The 20378-nt window shown below is 35.2% G+C and overlaps 1 protein-coding gene across 1 annotated transcript in view; it reads left to right on the plus strand.

Annotated features, from left to right (window-relative positions):
• LOC149806933 (nucleolar protein 4-like) overlaps positions 1–20378 on the plus strand; it is a 231661-nt gene that overhangs the window by 193905 nt on the left and 17378 nt on the right. Inside the window, exons 5-6 of the mRNA XM_089959904.1 lie at positions 13144–13334; positions 16821–16961. Coding sequence (XP_089816030.1) covers positions 13144–13334; positions 16821–16961 — 332 coding nt within the window. The remainder of the gene's footprint in view (positions 1–13143; positions 13335–16820; positions 16962–20378) is intronic.

Raw genomic sequence — 20378 nt, forward strand, 5'->3', positions numbered from 1 at the left:
GATTTTTGTAGAAAGCATGCATGTGAGTTTTGACTGCGGCAATCAGGTGAATTCCATATACAACTGGTGGCTTTGATACTGAACCAATACTGCCACCAACCCATCCTTTTTTACATTCAGTTTTGACAGCAAAGATCTATTTTGAATATTGTCCTCTGACAAGGCAGCTAAAATAATCAGTATGTGCCTTATGCATGAATGAAGTTCACTAGTACTATAACAAATTAGCATGCTTTTCATCACCCTCCAACCACCTCGATTTTTAGATATTTACCTCTGTAGCAGACATACGAAAATACGTAAAGCCAAGTCAGCTGTTCATTTGCAGCCCAAGTTACATATTTGATCTCCAGTGCTAGTCTAACTGTGACAGGCAGTCACCAAACATGCCAACCCATTTTCAAGCCTAACTCCAAGTAAATCTAAACCACATTACAGATGTAGCTTCTGTGTGAATTTATAAATACATGTACTCGGCTTATGATAATTAGGTTTATGCCTTCTACCTTAAAAATTAGGGAGGTGTCAAAATACGAAATTTTCCAGTGAGACCTAAGAACTAATTGCTGTAAATATTTTCTTTCTAATACTGTGCAAAAAAGTTCTTTGTAGCGAACATTGCAAAAAACAACTTCATCGTTTTCCTTTCAGAAGCAAAATCAGATGTACTGATGTTACGTTGTTATCTGTGGTCAGAAATTTCTTGTACCTATTTATGGTTCTAGTATGTATGTATGTATGTATGTATGTATGTATGTATGTATGTATGTATGTATGTGTGTGTAGTATAGTACAATATAGTATAGTGTAGTGTAGTATAGTATAGTATAGTATACTATAGTATAGTATAGTATAGTATTGTATAGTGTAGTGTGGTGTGGTGTGGTTTGGTGTATTGCATTGTAGTGTAGTCTAGTCTAGTACAGTACAGTGCAGTACAGTATAGTGTAGTGTAGTGTAGTGTAGTGTAGTATAGTATGATATATGATTGATATGCCACGAGATATATGCGTTATTCATTAACAGGAAACGAGGCTTACTGTGTTCCCTGTAAGTGAAAAATTTATGCAACGAATGGTATATCAAAGATATAGCCTACATACTATAAATATATATTTTTCTCTCATTTAAATCACATGCAAATACACATACTTGCGTTTCCAACAGAGTTAAGATTGACCACATGAAACTATATGACATTGAGCGAATTCTTTTCATTCTTGCGCAGGGTGTCCACTACAAAATATAGTTCTTTATCTATTGCAGCTATTTACAAGCATCTTGGCACATTTATAAGGTGCTTTGTTCTTTTTTGAGGTTCTGTTTTCATTTTTTTTTTTGGATTAAATAAATAAGAGACACTTATGCTTTAAACATGAAAGATTATTCAAATGAAGTGATTAGAGCATTATAAACGCGGCATGGTTAGCTTCTTGAACACCGACCGTGCAGCCATTCAATCATTGGCGAGTATATTGAAACAAGTGGGGCATATGGACTAAGTGAGATGACGAACCAACAAGAGGTAATTCAAACATTGAAATTTACTTACATTTGATATGTCATTATTATGCTGTAATTAACATTGCTACCGTCCATGCTATTGTTTGCATACTCCATCTCTCTCTTTCGCCTTTCTGTTGGTCGGTATGTCCGTACATTTTGCCATTTTATATTGGTCCAGAGATACCGTCGAATGGCGCAGGTGAAAATCCGCTACGCTAGTTTATTACGACTATGATCCAGAGAGAGAGAGAGAGAGAGAGAGAGAGAGAGAGAGAGAGAGAGAGAGATAACTATACCATGTTTAATTCATGTAGAATACGAGATTTATTAATATATTTTTCAGGTTATTTTCTTTTCTCAATAACGATTAATTGGAAATTCCTCTTTGACCTCAAGAGTATAGAAGTAATAGCCTACTGTTGAAACCATGTTTATATTTGTGTATTCTTGCGCCTTTGGCGGATACCAATTTGATATACCAACGGGATTGGTGTATCAAATTGTTTTATACCAACATTATAAAGCCATATTATTTTTAATGTATGCGGTATGCGACTTTGACCAATGAAAACTTTATTATCTCTACTTTTAAATGGACGAAACAGCTTGTTAAACTCATCCACAGACAAACATGAACGTACATTGTTTGTTTACAAAGTAGTTCATAATTATAGGTTACTGCATTTGTATGGGAAAATAGGAACGAGTTTTTCGGAATGAATACTGCACGAACTTGTGAGTGCAATATATCCTTCCGACAAAACGAGGTCGTATTTTCCCATACAAATGCAGTAACCTTTTTATTATATGCTCATTTTTTTATTCAACCTAAGATTTAATTATGTAAACAAAATACACTACAAGAAACAACGTAAATGAATGAATGCCGTATTCCAAACTAAATACACAAGCGCAGATTTGACATTACAAAATGACGTCATTATTAATGCGCACATAACTCCGCCCAGATAAATTTGAACTTAGTCGCGCGGTCGACATAACTTTCGAAAGAAAATTGCGTGTCTAGTTAAAATTGAAATTTGCAGTCATATTGTGAATGACTGGGCATTGCAACGACTTTTCCATTTGATCTGGAGTGAATATATTTTGGTGTTTTGTTTCGATTCGACGAAAGTTTGTGATTTTCGACTGGATTCATCTGTGCAAATTATACATGAAATACATCGGATTGAAGTGGCGCGGGAGAAGCGTGTTTACGTCTGCAAATGTGTTTTTGTTTCTGTCACTGAATGTTTGAAATCATAACGTGGGGAAAATATGAAGTCTTTCAATTGCAATTTTCAAAAAGACGCTATGGAATTTAATGTGTATTTCATTTTGAGTGCAGTAAGGAGGATACAATTGCACTTATCATCGAAATTACAGCACACTTTCGAAATGTGTAATCCAGATTGAAAACCTATGACATGACTCATGTAATTCCGATTTGCAGAATTAAGAAAAAACATTTTGAGGAAATTCAGGATGTAAAACTGTAAGTATATTTTATTTTGCCATTCTTATCACCAGCTAAAGAAAACAGTATATGCCTTGTTATTTGTAAGGACCTAATCCGTCATTTATACAAGGTAGCTAGCCTAAATCCGTAACATTGTATCAACGCAAAATGTCAAGACAGCTGGGGTTTTTTGCAGACCACGAAACATGTTTTAGTTCATTCAGAAACAAATAAACAACCACAACGTAAAGAGCCTCTTACGCGAGTGTACATGATTTGTTTACAAATCAAAAGTGCTGGCGTCTGAGTCCATTGTTTATTTACAAAACAAAGTAGTTCCTTTATTCACGTGAATGCTATATGTGTATTGTCGCGCGCGTTCAGTATCGGGGAATATTGAACGATTCTGTTAATGTAAAGTTAACGGGAAAAAAAATGAGCATATAATAATACACTATACTATTTTTAGACACACGTATACTTCAGTATGAAGCCTTTAGTATAGAAAATACTGCACGGTTGTCACAACGTGAAGTTAAAGGAGAAAGAAAATGACTATATAATTAACATAGGTACATAATGGACTTACTGTCTCTGTCGAGTTTATCGGATACAGACTAGCACGATCACAGGGGCTCGTTACAAAGAAAATGAAGGGATGGGGGGGGGGGGGTCTAATCTGTAATTATTACAGGTTAGAACCCCCATCCCTTGATTTTCTTTGTAACGAGCCCCTGTGAGCACGATGATCTTCGTTCGTGTAAAATAGTGAAAAATAAATTATTAGTTAATGCCAGAACAGAAAAGAGAATGGTGTAATAGCATTACCATGACGCATTGCTCTGACGTTGAGGTCCTTGCTTTACATTTTTCCCGACTTGACCATTGAAATAAATTGTTTCATTAAGTATTGCTATGTCATGTCTTGTAGCGACAGTGACAACACCTGTAGTCTGTAATACACCCGGACGAATGGGCGAACTCAGCTAGTTCCTTATGTATACATATGTGACCGTTGCTCTGATTGGATAGATGCAAATAAGTTATAATTTGTGACGTCACAATGTTCACGCATACGTCATATGTATCGAGCTCTAAATAGTTAAGGAACGACCTAGCAAAAGGCAAAAACATTTCAACACTGGTCTACATTCACAGGAAAGAAATGCATTTACTGTATTCCAATTTCAATAAAATGAGAAGAAGAAAAAATATTGTCATAACAATCTTTTTTAAATGAGAAAATTATTCCTCGTGTAAAAGAATACTCAAGGGGAGTAAATCTTGCAAGAGTTAATTTTTTAATATTTTTACATGAATATGGCTGACGGGCTGTAAATAGTCTTGTTCAGTCTGCGGAAACGATATATATATATCGTCTATAGCACATGAGTTAAAAGTGCACTGTGTCTGTTAGCATGCAGGCTTTTGACCAGTGGAAAACGTTTCAAAATACAGTATATCAGTCACAATTTCCGTTATCATATTCTTTGTTATTCTGCACAACCTTGTCCAATTGATTCGATATTATCATGGTGAAGTGTCTTGATTTGGCATTGTGGTCACTGACATATATATTGAAATTTTTATTTACTTCGGTTTTATAGTTTAAAAAATGTCTTAAACATTTAGAAACAAATAGCCCAGTGTAACTACTTGACATTGTAAATAACTCTTTTATTCCTGGAAGACAGGCGATGGTCTCGCAATTATTACAACTACGTTGCACGGAACACCTTTCAATTAAGCCATACCAAAGAGCCTAGTGTTTGAGAAATATATTACTTCTTATTATGTGGGATTTTCACACTTTATAATAACAAATCTCAACCACTTTCAGATAAATGTAGTGTGAACAACAGCATTTTGAAAATACATGATTGCGTATCGAGTTAGCGCGCAGGATGCATTGTCACACTGCAGGATAGGATCTGTCGAATTTGATTGACCAATCACAAATTAATATGACTTCGTATATACTGAGGTTATATATAAGCTAACAAGATTTAAAAGATTCACGAGAAAGTACAAACTCGAAGATACCTTGCGAAGATCCGATTTAAAGGAAAACAAATGGTTTACAACACCTGATAAACGTGCGGTGACGTCAGAAAAGTTAATACTTTTTTCATTTGCTTGAGGCTGTCACGCACAACATGTCAGTATTCATGTACACATCAAGTAATTTATTTTTATACGCCAGCTCTTATGCATAGTGTACCAGATTTTGAGGCTATTTCCCTCCGTCCGTCCACTGACATGTTAGTATCCGCGATAATCTGAGTTCTACTCGCGTGCCTTTAGCAAACGTCGAAGCTGGATTCCTGGTAATTACGAACAGTTCCATATTAAACCTGATGTACAATCAATACATACTAATGAAAGTTTGCTTTGAAAAAGAAAGAACAAGGTGGAGGGGTAAAAAGTACTTTGAAATGGATACTGCATTAGGAGGAAGCCATGTGTTTTCGAAATATATCTCATTTCTCATTTCTTACTAAAAGGAAGTTAGTGTTGGTAAGAAACTTATAAAAATGTAAAATTGATAAAAAAGTTAGTGTTGGTAAGAAACTTATAAAAATGTAAAATTGATAAAAAATATTTTAGAGGAACTCATGAAAGACGAGTTCACAATGATGCTAATGAAAAACGTTGGAATATTTAAGCTTTTCAAGATAGGTTTGTTTTCTCCAAAGTCACTTGAAAGGTTGAAACAAAAGTGGTACTTTCTTCTATAATTTATAATTATAGCAGTTTTACATAGAACTATTTTAAATTCTTGATTTAAAGAAAGGAATGCCGTGCTTTTTTACAAGGGATATATCAGTTTGTTTGATATATATATTCCATTTTTATGCTTACAAAATTATTGAATATAACACAGTTTCTAGAGCCCACAATTTACCTTTGAACCGCGCGTTATGATATGAGTGGACGTAAAATAAAATAGTCATTGTAATAAGTACAACAGTTGGTCGTCTCAAGATAGTTTTCTTTGCATAAATAATTTATGTCAGAAAAACATGACATTATAACGATAGACCGTCTTTAAGGCCAATTTTATATCGTATTTAGCTAATACAGAATTTGTTTGATGCAAGTGTTTGCATAACGTTTTACAACAAAGACTTTCTGGATTAAGAAACAGACTCAACTGGCATGATTTAATCCATTCCTGTTTGAAATGGCATATTTGCACGAACATCAATCATATCACGCTGCAAATCTTGTAGAAATTATATTTTTTTAAAAATCATATGATTCAGTGCATGTAAACTATATGCTATACCACGTTGAATGCGGTAAATATTTTATTTGCTAACATAATGCCCATAGATTGGTTTGTTTAGGGACTATATTTGAGTTCAACGCAAATTCCAGTTGCCCGTACAATGTGGGTGTTTTAAATATTGTTTTTTTTTAAAATAAGAAAAACTCTTTTATATTAGCTTTCCAATTGATGCCGGCTAACAGCGAAATTGTCTTCTTTATCAATTTACTTTAGAAGCAGTTTTGAACCTAGTTAAGCCGAGATATCATTCATAACATCATCACTTCACTTGTGTCCCATGTGTATCACACACACACACACACACACACACGAATGCATTTAAGCACTTGGTTAAAATCTGAAATTGTATAGACTACAATTTCTTAACGCTTGTAAAAGTAATTATACACATGACACAGAAAATTTACCTGACAGTTAAATTGCTGCTATGCTGGTAATTGGGTATATAAACTAGGATGGTAAATAGCCTTTATCTTTAAGCCAGCATAGTTTCTGTTTTTTATCATGCATTGCTTTCACACTTTATAAAGATAAACATTAGCGTTTTGGGAAGTAGGTTTGATCATTTCTTCACACCTTTCAATAAAATTTGATCACAAATGTACGCTATTATGCAAACTGTGATGCCGTCAAATCCGTTCTAAACAGTCAGCTTTGGAAAGCGTTAAATCGTCAAATCTTTTGCCGGTTAATATAGGAGTACAAGGTCATGAAGACATTAGGCAATTAAAATTGTCAGTTTCTTTTAAACGTACTCATGAAAGATACTTTGAAGATAAATCTGTCTGAAAGTTATCACTCGTTTCTATGAAAGATACTTTGTAGATAAATCTGTCATAAAGTTATCACTCGTTTCTATGAAAGATACTTTGTAGATAAATCTGTCTTAAAGTTAACACTCGTTTCTATGAAAGATACTTTGTGGATTGTTGTAGTTGTTGTGGGGTTTAACGCCACTTTTCAGCACAAGATAGGCTATACATGGCGGCCACTATTAATGGTGGAGGAAGAACCCGGAAAACCCCCGGAAAGAACCACCGACCCACGAGAAGCTACTGGCAAGCTTTCTCACATAACCACATTAGCCGAATCCGAGATCGAACCGACGCAGGCAGAGGTGAGATGGCAGTGATCCGTAACGGTGAGCGTTTAGACCACTCGGCCACTCGGGGCCCCTTACTTTGTAGATAAATCTGTCTTAACTTATCACTCGTTTCTATGAAAGATACTTTGTAGATAAAACTGTGTTTAAGTTATCACTCGTTTCTATGAAAGATACTTTGTAGATAAATCTGTCTTAAAGTTATCACTCGTTTCTATGAAAGATACTTTGTAGATAAATCTGTCTTAAAGTTTTCACTCGTTTCTATGAAAGATACTTTGTAGATAAATCTGTCTTAAAGTTATCACTCGTTTCTATGAAAGACACTTTGTAGGTAAATCTGTCTTAAACTTATCACTCGTTTCTCTCGCTTTAATTTTACCTCTCGTCAATTATTAATAACTTAAGCAACCGCTTCTTAAAGACAGAAATTGTATTTTGTCACTAAATCAATCAGAAATCTGGTAACATTCAAAGGTAGAGATTGATAGTTTATGACATTAAACACGGGTCAAAAGGCTAGCAGAATGTATCATATACATCGGTGTGGAAAGGGTGGGTGGGATTTCCCATACCAGTTCAAATGATTAATTATTTTGATCTTATTAATAAATAGAACCAATAGTTATAAACAAGATGGAACACTGGCAGAGAATACAGTTTGGTTTACAAGAAGTACGTTGTTGTAAACAACAATTTGTTGCTAATATTGCAGCAAAATCATTCTCGATGTTAAAAGTTTTGCAAACGTCAGTGCTCTGATGCTGAATAGATTTTTCCCACATGTCTGACAACTATGTTACACATACAAAGAAATCAGTCAAACTTTAAAATGTGACGCAAATCTCAGTTGTGTCAATAGAAGATGCGTCATATGGCATACAAAAAGTTTTAAAGAAAGTTCAGTGTAATTTATTAAAGCTATAGAAGTGTGGGGGAAATGAAAACACCTTTGTCCAATAAATTAGCCACAACCACCACTGTTGATATTATTGGACGGTGTCTGGGCATGACATCACATATTCATTAAATCCCTCAATTTAGGCAGACAAGTGTGTCCGCAACACGTCTGTGTACATTTAAGACACTGTATTTATCGCGCCTCATGAGCTGCTGTCGGTTAAAGGGCTCTTTGAGTGATATGTACAGATTATTTCCGGATGAAATCCTATGTTTCACAACTTCTAAATTCATGTGAAATAACACAATCCTACCTCCTGTAGCCATTTCTAAGTTCACGGCTACATACTGCTTTTCCATCAGATGTATCAGCCATCCCGATGCTGCTTCGGCTCATTTGCAAACTTACGGGGCTTTGGTCATCTGGCTCGACTTCAGCGTCCCTGATTTTGTCAGGGACAATGTACACGTCCCTGTACTATCCATTGCTATTAACGTCACAAAATATAGCTCTTATCACCGTGCAATTCCACCTCTGTGAGAAGAATTGTACAGATGGTAAATGACACGCATGACAGAAGTTGTGCTCGCCTCTAGTGTTTCTTCTTTTTTAATGCTGCTAACAAAATAGTATATGCACATAAGGAAATATTAGATTGCGCTAGACGATAGTCAAAGAGTGTGAGGGGTGCAAGAACATTTGAAACTACGACAAGATAGACTTTGGTTTACAGTTACATCACACTTTTTTCCATCCTGTTTTAATATTTGCATTCTGTAGCAAAAAGTAAAGCTGTAACTATTGATTAAGACAATGCTTCTCACTTTAAACAGAGGAAACTTCCTTAGTTCATTCGGCCCTGGAGATTTTTGTCGTTTTCGCCTGAAATGCGAGTAGGAAATACATTTGGGGGGCTATTTCTGAATACATCGTAATACGTCGGCTTTCAACAGATTTTCCATTAGAATAATGTCTAGTTGTATTAGAAACATCGTTTTCCACTGGTTAATTTGCTTGCGCATGAGCAGAAAGATAAAATTTTGAGTTTTTTTTTTGTTGCTGCTTAATGGACCCATCATTTTCGTATGGAGACCACTCTTTATTCCAAATGCCCACCTTATCCTAGTTTTTGCAAAGGATCACTTGTCTGAGTGCAGTTCAGACCGGTCTAAAATTTCAGACACAAAATCGCATTCCGACCACGAGCGAAGTTTGGGTGGAAAAAAAAAGGTCCAAAAATTAGGTTTTTCCCTCTGTATTTTGTAGTGCACCTAGAACTTACATATTATTTGGTATCATTGTAGAGCTATATCTGTCTGCTTTTTTGTAATACCACCCAATTTGGTGTATCTCAAATGACCTTGATGCTGCAGAGCTCGGAAATAGGGAACAGCCTCATCACGCCTTCAGGCGGGATTGGGGCCGAATGAGTTAATGTTTACCGAATAAATGATTATAGTAAACGTAATTTCTCAAATATTGAATGTTTGCAACAAGCACCATTATAAAGCGTCAAAGCTCTCTATCTTTTTTCAGCTAGACTAGGGGTGGAATGTAGGTTTATTTCAAGAGGTAATCATACTAATCATAATAATGTGTTAAGATGATTAGGAAGCTGTTTCTCAAAACAGTATGGTATCTTGAAAAGCACATACTCATTGTAAAGTTAGTAAACTAATCAGTGCGGTATTTTGAAAAGCACACGCCCACTGTAAATTTGACAAACTAATCAGTACGGTGTTTTGAAAAGCACCCACCCACTGTAAAGTTGACAAACCATTCAGTACAGTGTTTTGATAAGCACCCACCCACTGTAAAGTTGACAAACCAATCAGTACGGTGTTTTGAAAAGCCCCCCCCCCCCACTGTACAGTTGACAAACCAGTCGGTACGGTGTTTTGAAAAGCACACCCTCACTATACAGTTGACAAACCAGTCAGTACAGTGTTTTGAAAAGCACACCCATGGCAAAGTTGGCAGTCGGACAGTCATTATATATTGACTCAAAAACCCACATTCTAATTAGAAAGCATAGGCGTGCTTCTAATGTGCGTGGTTCGCATGTGTTTAGATAAATACATTATGGTTATTTCTCCATTAACTGACTTTAATATTTAGCAGATGAGTCTACTTCAAGACATTCACCGCTCGCATTCTTTCCAATCAGATCAATTTCCTGTCCGTTTGTTCAACAACTGAGTCGTATAGTCTAGCATCAGTTTGGATTACATATATTATTGTTAAGTCTTCATTTTCTTTTCCCATATGCATGAAAACAGGATATAATCAAAGTTTATGATAGAGAAATGTCGCATTCTGTCATACGATTTGCCTTTAGTACGTCACAGATATTATATATTTTATTTGTTAAGGTGCTCTTGTTCAAGTTTAATTTGTGTGTAATTTTCATAGCCTGCATTAAAGGGTAGTGCATCATCTTAAGTACAGTTCAAGCGAGCCAGTTAAGTACATTTTTTTTACGTTTTCATCAATAAATATTTATTCAAACTGAAAATAAAAACTTCCAATATAACAACAAGAATGCCTAGTTATTTGGGGAAGGAAAATGGACTCTGAATTTTGATAGAAGGATAATTTTTAGAAACAACATCTAACGTAGCAGACGGTTCTGTACAATTCAACGCCAGTTTTGCAAGACCCTGGATAAACCTGGTACTCTGTTCTGTTATACTTTGACTAGTTGAGCCCTAAATATATGAAAATAAGAATAAAGAATAGGGCGTGCTGCGTTTACAGCTAAATCATGTACATTTTCATTTATTACGTATCTTAATCTCTGTAGTTTAATTGATAGAGTGTCATATTCAAAGGGTCCCGGGTTCGATATGTGTATGTTTCCCAGTAAAGTCACACATAGTCATTCATGTTAAATATGCATGAATGAGTGTGCGACGATACCAGATTATGTGCATGGTGTTGTATTTTTATTTATTTTTTATTTTTTTAATTAACAACCATTTACAAAAACGGAGGACCACATGGCAGATGCGTCAGTCATGACCAAATGTGTTATCCTCGTTAAAGAAAGTTTCTTCTTCTTCTTCTTCTTCTTCTTCTTATTATTATTATTATTAGTATACCCACCTAGGCCAGTCCAGAGATGGCTGCCTCGGCGTGTCCTTGGGAAAGCTACTTGACTTTGCTTCTATTTCTTGACCTGGTATATGTTAAATATGTTACAATCAACACAAGTACTCGTGGGATGATGTCTTGGATTCTCCGCTTGTAACTGTTAAGCAATAAACATTTTAAAACGCATTTCAGTCTCAAATAATAGCGCACATTTCGATTAATAATTTCACTGTTTATGATCTGTGAGTCATCTAATCACTGTTTGATCTTCCGGCTCTTTTTCCGCCCATCAGCCTATTTTCAGTAAAATTAGATACATACATTGATAGATATGTTTATTAGCAAAATGTTGCCATATCAAGACAGTTGTACAATTATGACGTATTACGTTTCAGTCATTTCGTGACTTCTTTTTATTCTGTCTAATCGCTTTTGGTAGATGTCTGAATATATACGGGTTATACATAAGATTTTCCTTGAGTATTTATTTACCGCTGCATTCCGGCGATGCACCATTTGGTGCGATTGCCTCGAAATAATCCATGACGTACAAGCGTATTGTTTTGGAGCGTGTAGGTTAGGTTGAAGTCTTGAGGGGGGTGAGGCCGAAGTAATTTTAAGGTGAAGTTAAAATCTGATTGCAAAAATAAGATTGCGGAGTTGCGAATGTATATTTCAAAATAAAACTAAACTCTGGCTTTAGACCACATGACGCAAATTTTTGCATTTAATTATCTTTTTTTTGTTGTTAAATTATGTAGCTTGTATGCTTAATATTCTATTATATTTATTTTGAAAAAGACATTTCCATATAAGCCCTGTTTCATTTTGATTAACCTGATAACGATAACAAGAGAATAATTTACGGTTTGCGCTTTTTCACATTTAAATTAACGTTCTATTTGAAATTATCATCGCGTGTAACAACTGTAGGAATTAAAATAAAAATTGTAATACATCTCAATCATCATTTTGTCATACTGCAAACTAGCTGTTGCATTTGCATCCAGAATCATCATCGAATGTACTTGGATGCAACTGTGTGCCACATACAGAACATAACTGTCCGTTTGATTGACGAATTGCCCCAGCCGAGGTAACCAGGTTTCATTATTAACACAACATATTCTGAAAAATATTTAATTTTGAAAATTATACGACTTTATCAAACAGCCCTTTACTGTTTATGGTTAATATGTTCGCATAATCCACATGAAATATGGTATAGGTATAACATTTTGAATTTTACATAGTTTATAGTGAAAACTATTTAGGTGTCAGACAGTTAAGGAACTACACTGTTGCATAGCTGGGCGGTCGCAACACGGGTGTGTTTCCTTAATATTTGACACCTAATCTGACCTAGGATTGTTGTGTCTCATAGAACTGGGAATAAACCACGATTGACTGATAGCAAATAGTACATAGGTAGATAAGTAATAATCAGGGGTTATTCAATCAGAGCAAGACAATGGTTATCCTTCACCCTGAGAAAAAAAGAAGTATAAAAAACAAAACCAGCCCCCCCTAAAAAACAAACAAACAAACAAACAAAAAAAGCAAACAACAAAAACAAAACAACAACAAGCAAACAAAGAAGTATAAAAATATAAATGCTTACTTTGGTCTCTCTTATAAAATCAGTATGTCGTCTTCATTATTTATTATGAAATTCTTCACCTTCAAAATCTTTATTTTGTACTAATATGTTATTTTTAACTGTCTGTAAAATGTTTGTGCTGAGCATTTGCCATGCTTGTTGACTTTTCAAAGGTTTTGTTCTTTTTCAGAAAGTAGTTCAACTCATGTCAATGGGGGCATTGGAAGAGCAACACCAGTGAATCTGGCCAAAACGTCGCCTGCAGACATAAAAGTGGAGGAATTGACGCCTGTGAATGCATCGAACAGTAAATCAGCCTCACCTTCTACAGACAGTGGACACCCAGAAAGAAAAAGGCGAGCTAGTGAAGACAGCATGGAGGTAAATAGATCAATACTTTGTTCTCCTCTTTATTATTTTTATGAATGGAGAACAAATTGATTTTCCAAGAGATAAACAGATTTCAAAATGTTATTTATTAATATTCTTCTTCTTCTTCTTCTTCTTCTTCTTATTATTATTGTTATCATTAGTAGTATTAGTAGTAGTAGTAGATTTTGGAAGAATAAATGATAATAGTGCTACTACTGCTACTTTTCTGTGTTTCTTTGTTTTTACAATCATCAAAAGTAGTTAGCACAATGTCAAAAGCAAGCAAATATGCAAAAAACATTGCACAATACGCTGAATTTTCATTTAGACCCTCATTCACCTCAACGTAAACATTTCGAAAGATATTCCTAATTGTGCTTTCATGTGAATTGCCTGATGATAGCCTTTTTCTCATATTTCTAACTGTGTTCTTTATGTGTCTTGCCTGATGTAAACCTTTTCTCATATCCTTAATTGTGCCTTTATGTGTCTTGCCTGATGTAAACCTTTTCTCATATTCCTAATTGTGCCTTTATGTGTCTTGCCTGATGTAAACCTTTTCTCATATCCCTAATTGTGCCTTTATGTGTCTTGCCTGATGTAAACCTTTTCTCATATCCCTAATTGTGCCTTTATGTGTCTTGCCTGATGTAAACCTTTTCTCATATTCCTAATTGTGTCCTTATGTGTTTTGCCTGATGTAAACCTTTTCTCATATCCATAATTGTGCCTTTATGTGTCTTGCCTGATGTAAACCTTTCTCATATCCCTAATTGTGCCCTTTATGTGTCTTGCCTGATGTAAACCTTTTGTCATATCCCTAATTGTGCCTTTATGTGTCTTGCCTGATGTAAACCTTTTCTCATATTCCTAATTGTGCCCTTATGTGTTTTGCCTAATGTAAACCTTTTCTCATATCCCTAATTGTACCTTTATGTGTCTTGCCTGATGTAAACCTTTCTCATATCCCTAATTGTGCCTTTTATGTGTCTTGCCTGATGTAAACCTTTTGTCATATCCCTAATTGTGCCTTTATGTGTCTTGCCTGATGTAAACCTTTCCTCATATTCCTAATTGTGCCTTTATGTGTCTTGCCTGACGTAAACCTTTTCTCATATTCCTAATTGTGCCTTTATATGTCTTGCCTGATTTCTCATATCCCTAATTGTGCCTTTATGTGTCTTGCCTGATGTAAACCTTTTCTCATATTCCTAATTGTGTCCTTATGTGTTTTGCCTGATGTAAATCTTTTCTGATATCCCTAATTGTGCCTTTATGTGTCTTGCCTGATGTAAACCTTTCTCATATCCCTAATTGTGCCCTTTATGTGTCTTGCCTGATGTAAACCTTTTCTCATATCCCTAATTGTACCTTTATGTGTCTTGTCTGATGTAAACCTTTTTTAATATTCTTAATTGTGTGCTCTATGTGTCTTGCCTGATGTAAACCTTTTCTCATATTCCTAATTGTGCCTTTATGTGTCTTGCCTGATGTAAACCTTTTTTAATATTCTTAATTGTGTGCTCTATGTGTCTTGCCTGATGTAAACCTTTTCTCATATTCCTAATTGTGCCTTTATGTGTCTTGCCTGATGTAAACCTTTTTTAATATTCTTAATTGTGTGCTCTATGTATCTTGCCTGATGTAAACCTATCATATTTCAAACTGTGCCCTTATGTGTTTTGCCTGATGTAAACCTTTTGTCATATTCCTAATTGTGGCCTTATGTGTTTGGCCGGATGTAAACCTTTTCTCATATTCCTAATTGTGCTCTTATGTGTTTTGCCTGATCAACTTCATTTTGAATAGCTCGGTCTGTTAACAGTCAATCAAATATCCTCACAAGAGAGGCTGCTTGAAACCCCTGCAACCATTAGAGATATTATTTGTTAAGTGGATTGCATATTACATGTAAATGTGTCTTTTGAAGGCTAAATCTTTCATATCAAATATTTTTGATGGTGTTATTGTCTTTGTTTTTGATCAATATTTGATGTCTACTGTAGCACTTGACCTCACAGTCATCCAGGACCCAAAATATTAATGTGTAAGCTTAAATGTACCTTTAATGAGGTTAGTCTTGTTTCTGAGAGCTATTTACTGTGATTTCTTGTCCTATTGACTTTAGCTTCTGCAAGATAACTTTACTAAATTGCTGGATTTAGACCCAATGTTGACATGTGCCTTCAGATTAATGAAACTTCTAGTAAGTTTATAGATTCCAGCATTCCACAGTATCATCGACAGGAGTTACTACCCTTGATCTTCCTTATTTGGTTTCAAAATCACAATTTATCAAACATTCAACCAGGCTTGGCAATCAGCTTTATTTTGATAGGGCTTTCAATGACTTTGGTTTAAAAAATTATAGCCTTCGATTTCCCATCAACCTAACTTTGCTTTCTGTTGCATAATTTTAAAGAGGCATTTCTTCCAAAGTTACCATGCAAGTGATATTGTAAAAACCTTGAATGAGGCAGACTTATCATTCTGTGTCATCTACTGAAAGAGTTATTGCCCATAATGTCCATCTTCTCCAGACTTTGGTTTTCTGACAAAAGTTCTTTTGGTTGGCAAGCAAGCTGTAGAGAGTGGGGTTAGCTCTGCTAACTTCAGTTCTTATTTTAATTATAGAATTTTACCCTGAATCTGTTTAAAGATATATCTCTAAAAGTAACATCTGCTTTTTAATACTTAAGGTGTGATGCATGAGAAATCCTAGTTACTGTCATCAGTTATTTAGTTAAATGCCTCTAGTCCTAAAGGGTGTACAGTTTCTCAGTTTTTGGATATGTTTTGATTTACAGTATAATAAAGGTGGTGGTGATGTTTTGTGTCTAATTGCACAGTAACATAGGAAGGTAATTTAGTGCCAAGGCAATTGGAGTAAAATTATTTGCTCAAAGTTACACCATTGTTACACCTTAGTACAGAGGTGGGCAAACTTTCCAATGCAAGTGCCGCATTCACAAATTTACACCTTGTCACGGGCCGCATAGTTCATTAAATAAAATAATTAATATTTGAAATAGCAAAAACAAAAGGTTTTTCTAAATAACATCTAATTAATTTTCAGTTGGTAATATGTTGTTAATATTTGAAAACTTAAACTTAAACTTCAAAATAAGCACATTTATTTGATAAACAGAGTAACATAAACAGAGACAGTGCGAATGATGACTTGTTCCTTGGCTGCATGAAAGCCCTTGGTGGGCCGCATGAAAGCCCTTGGTGGGCCATAGTTTGCCCACCTCTGCCTTAGTTGCTGACCCAGACAATTTCAGAGGTATGATTAAGACCAGTTACCTTTGCTCAAAGCTCAACCTCTTATGACATGCAGTTGAGTGTATTGGACCTACTCTACAGCCATAGGCTGGCTACAGCATAATCAAAGACTACCCTAATTTTTGTAATCAATTTTTAAACTAAACCTCTAACAAAAAGAATGACTTTTTTCATCATTACAATTGATTTTGCTTTTAATTCTTGTCATAGGAGACAACAAGATCAAGTGAAACTGGAACAAATGATGATTTGTCAGGTTTAAAAGATGAAGATGATGAGGATGACAATGATGATGAGGAAAAGATACCGCCTGGTCACCACTATGACCCAGAAAGATTGAAGGCATTTAATGTAAGTGCATGTTTCACCCATTCTCTTCTAAATTTTGTAATCTCTACCCTCTAACTTTTTTCCTCTTCAATATGGTAGAGGACTGGGGGTATTTTATGAAATTGCTTCATAAAGGATTTAATTAAAGCAAAGAAAATTTACTTATATGGAGATGCAAGACCATCAGGAATTGATTATTATAGTATGCAATTCAAACAGTTGCTTATTTTAAGCATATGATTCTCCAGCTTAAATTTTATTTCATTTCAGTTATTTTTTTTACTGTCCTAATATCAAATAAGACTAAAAGGCCAGCATTGATATAGTCCACACTGTAATGAAATTTTATTTAGCATCATGCTGCTTCAGATATGCTGGCAGGACATGCAGAATGTTTTGTATATTTAAAATACAGGTGATTTTAAAAGTAGAGTGCAATTTTCGTTTAATTTCTCAAATAATTTATCCCTGAGGGATCTTTTGCTACAAATTATACAGTCCATTATGGGTTATAATAAATTGAACAAATAACAATCTATAAAGGTTAAAAAGAAGCAATATTTGTTTAATCAAAATACCTCTGTTTGAAGAAGCAGGTTATGGCATTGTTGGACTTAGAATCCTAGTACGGTATTAAGGGACAGATAAGAAATCTGGCAAAGTTGCCAGCAAAGAACAGATCAAGATGGTGAAATTTTGGCAGACCTTATTTTTGTGAAAAATCTTATTTTGAGCAGAGATATCCAAGAGACAAAACCTAGAATTGTACATATTAACTACAAGAAAGTTTCCCATCTTGTTAAGCTAGCTATGCATATGCCCCTTCAGACAGCAGACTTTGAAAAGGGGTTTACAGCACAGAACAATATTCAATATAAGGAACTCAGAAACAACAGATTAATGCTTATAGAGGCATCATGGTTTAAGGAGTTCAATTTCAGTAGAATTCTAAAAGACTGGAACAGCAAGAAAGAGAGATGGTATGAAGTATATGGTAATTATTGAACTATAATTGTTCCCACCCCCCTATCTTTTTTTTTCCAACTGTTTCCCTTAATTTGGTGACGAGGTGAAGCTCTCTCTCCTTCCAATAAAACCCTGGCAGCATCTCTGAAGTGCTATACATAGTGTGGCTTGTTGATAATTTAGAGTAAAAGATAATGCTTACATTTAACAGTATTGATCATACTAAATGTAAGTTGTGCCTTGTATATTTGTATGTAATAATGTCAATACTGTGCAGTCTCTTTCTCTCTCATTCTCACTGTCATGCATTCAATACAGTTTGAATCCACATACATAACTACCTATGGTCATGTCTCCTTGGAGGTCAGTAACCATATAACTTTAAGCTTACTGCCTGATCCTTTTCACAGAGGCAAATTATACATGTGTCAGAAAACACAGATCAGGATATTTTCAAAATTTGGTAAGGAGTTTTGACCTAAAGGGAGGATTTTCATCAAACTGATTTGTACCATGCAAATGGACAAAGTATAGAACCACTGAACAAATTTAAATCTGTTTAATAGTAAAATATTCACATCTTCTCATCAGATCGGTCCTTTCACAATAACATGTTGCTTTTCATATTCTCCATGGATGTACCAACATATTTAGCATTTCTTTGGAGATCATTGCTGGATGATGTTGGTGACAGTCCTCATTACTTGTTTTCAACACTTGTAAGATCATTGCTTGATGTTGATGGTGGCAGTCCTTTTCACTTGATTTAAACACATTTGAGATTATTGCTGGATGATGTTGGTGGTAGTCCTCGTCACTGTTAATCTTAACACATGTGAGATTATTGCTGGATGATGTTGTGGCAGTCCTCATCACTTGATTAAACACATATGAGATCATTACTGGATGATGTTGGTGACAGTCCTCATTACTTGTTTTCAACACTTGTAAGATCATTGCTTGATGTTGATGGTGGCAGTCCTTTTCACTTGATTTAAACACATTTGAGATTTTTGCTGGATGATGTTGGTGGTAGTCCTCATCACTGTTGATCTTAACACATGTGAAATGATTGCTGGATGATGTTGTGGCAGTCCTCATCACTTGATCAAACACATATGAGATCATTACTGGATGATGTTGGTGGAAGTCCTCATCACTGTTGATCTTAACACATGTGAGATCGTTGCTGGATGATGTTGTGGCAGTCCTCATCAGTTGATTAAATACATATGAGATCATTACTGGATGATGTTGGTGGCAGTCCTCATCACTGTTGATCTTAACATATGTGAGATCATTGCTGGATGATGTTGTGGCAGACCTCATCACTTGATTAAACACATATGAGATCATTACTGGATGATGTTGGTGGAAGTCCTTATCACTGTTGATCTTAACACATGTGAGATCGTTGCTGGATGATGTTGTGGCAGTCCTCATCAGTTGATTAAATACATATGAGATCATTACTGGATGATGTTGGTGGCAGTCCTCATCACTGTTGATCTTAACATATGTGAGATCATTGCTGGATGATGTTGTGGCAGTCCTCATCACTTAATTAAACACATATGAGATCATTACTGGATGATGTTGGTGGAAGTCCTTATCAGTGTTGATCTTAACACATGTGAGATCATTGCTGGATGATGTTGTGGCAGTCCTCATCACTTGATTAAACACATATGAGATCATTACTGGATGATGTTGGTGACAGTCGTCATCACTGTTGATCTTAACATATGTGAGATCATTGCTGGATGATGTTGTGGTAGTCCTCATCACTTAATTAAACACATATGAAATCATTACTGGATGATGTTGGTGGAAGTCCTCATCACTGTTGATCTTAACACATGTGAGATGATGTACTATTACTGGCTCCTGGAGTTAGCCGAATTTTCCTCAGGATGGAAAATGCCCTTGCAATGTCCCTGTTGAAATGTGGCAATGCAGTACAACTCAAAAAGTTTAATTACCCAGTAGTTTCTGTGGGTAGATTCAGATTGCCTGTCAGAATTGCTTATGATTAGTACTGTCTGGGTGTAATGCTTTAATATCAATAAGATTCTCCACATCAAGCTCACCCTCATACAGTATACCATCACACCCTTTGTAACTTTAAGCCTAATTTGCAGTTACCATTGTTGTCATTATCATCATCATACAAAAACACGATAAAACTCCTGGTCACTGGTCATGTTCTGCAGGTTATTGCTCACGACATTCAGTTTATATATTATATTTGTGATATTTCTACACCCAGGAAAATTATTTTGACTTGATCTGAAAAATGATCTGCTGCTGGAAATGCAGTTGGCCATAGCGTTGGCAAATAGTACACCGACCTTTCTCAAACATGAATTTTAGTCATAGCATAGTTAAAGTCGTGGTTCATATGCTTTTATGAGATGGGGTTTATACATGATACATAATATAATTCTTTCCATTTTAACAAATTTTATAATC

This window comes from Sinohyriopsis cumingii, chromosome 1 (assembly GCF_028554795.1).
Source record: "Sinohyriopsis cumingii isolate HCF-2022 chromosome 1, ASM2855479v2, whole genome shotgun sequence".
In the NCBI taxonomy this organism is placed as follows: Eukaryota; Metazoa; Mollusca; class Bivalvia; order Unionida; family Unionidae; genus Sinohyriopsis; species Sinohyriopsis cumingii.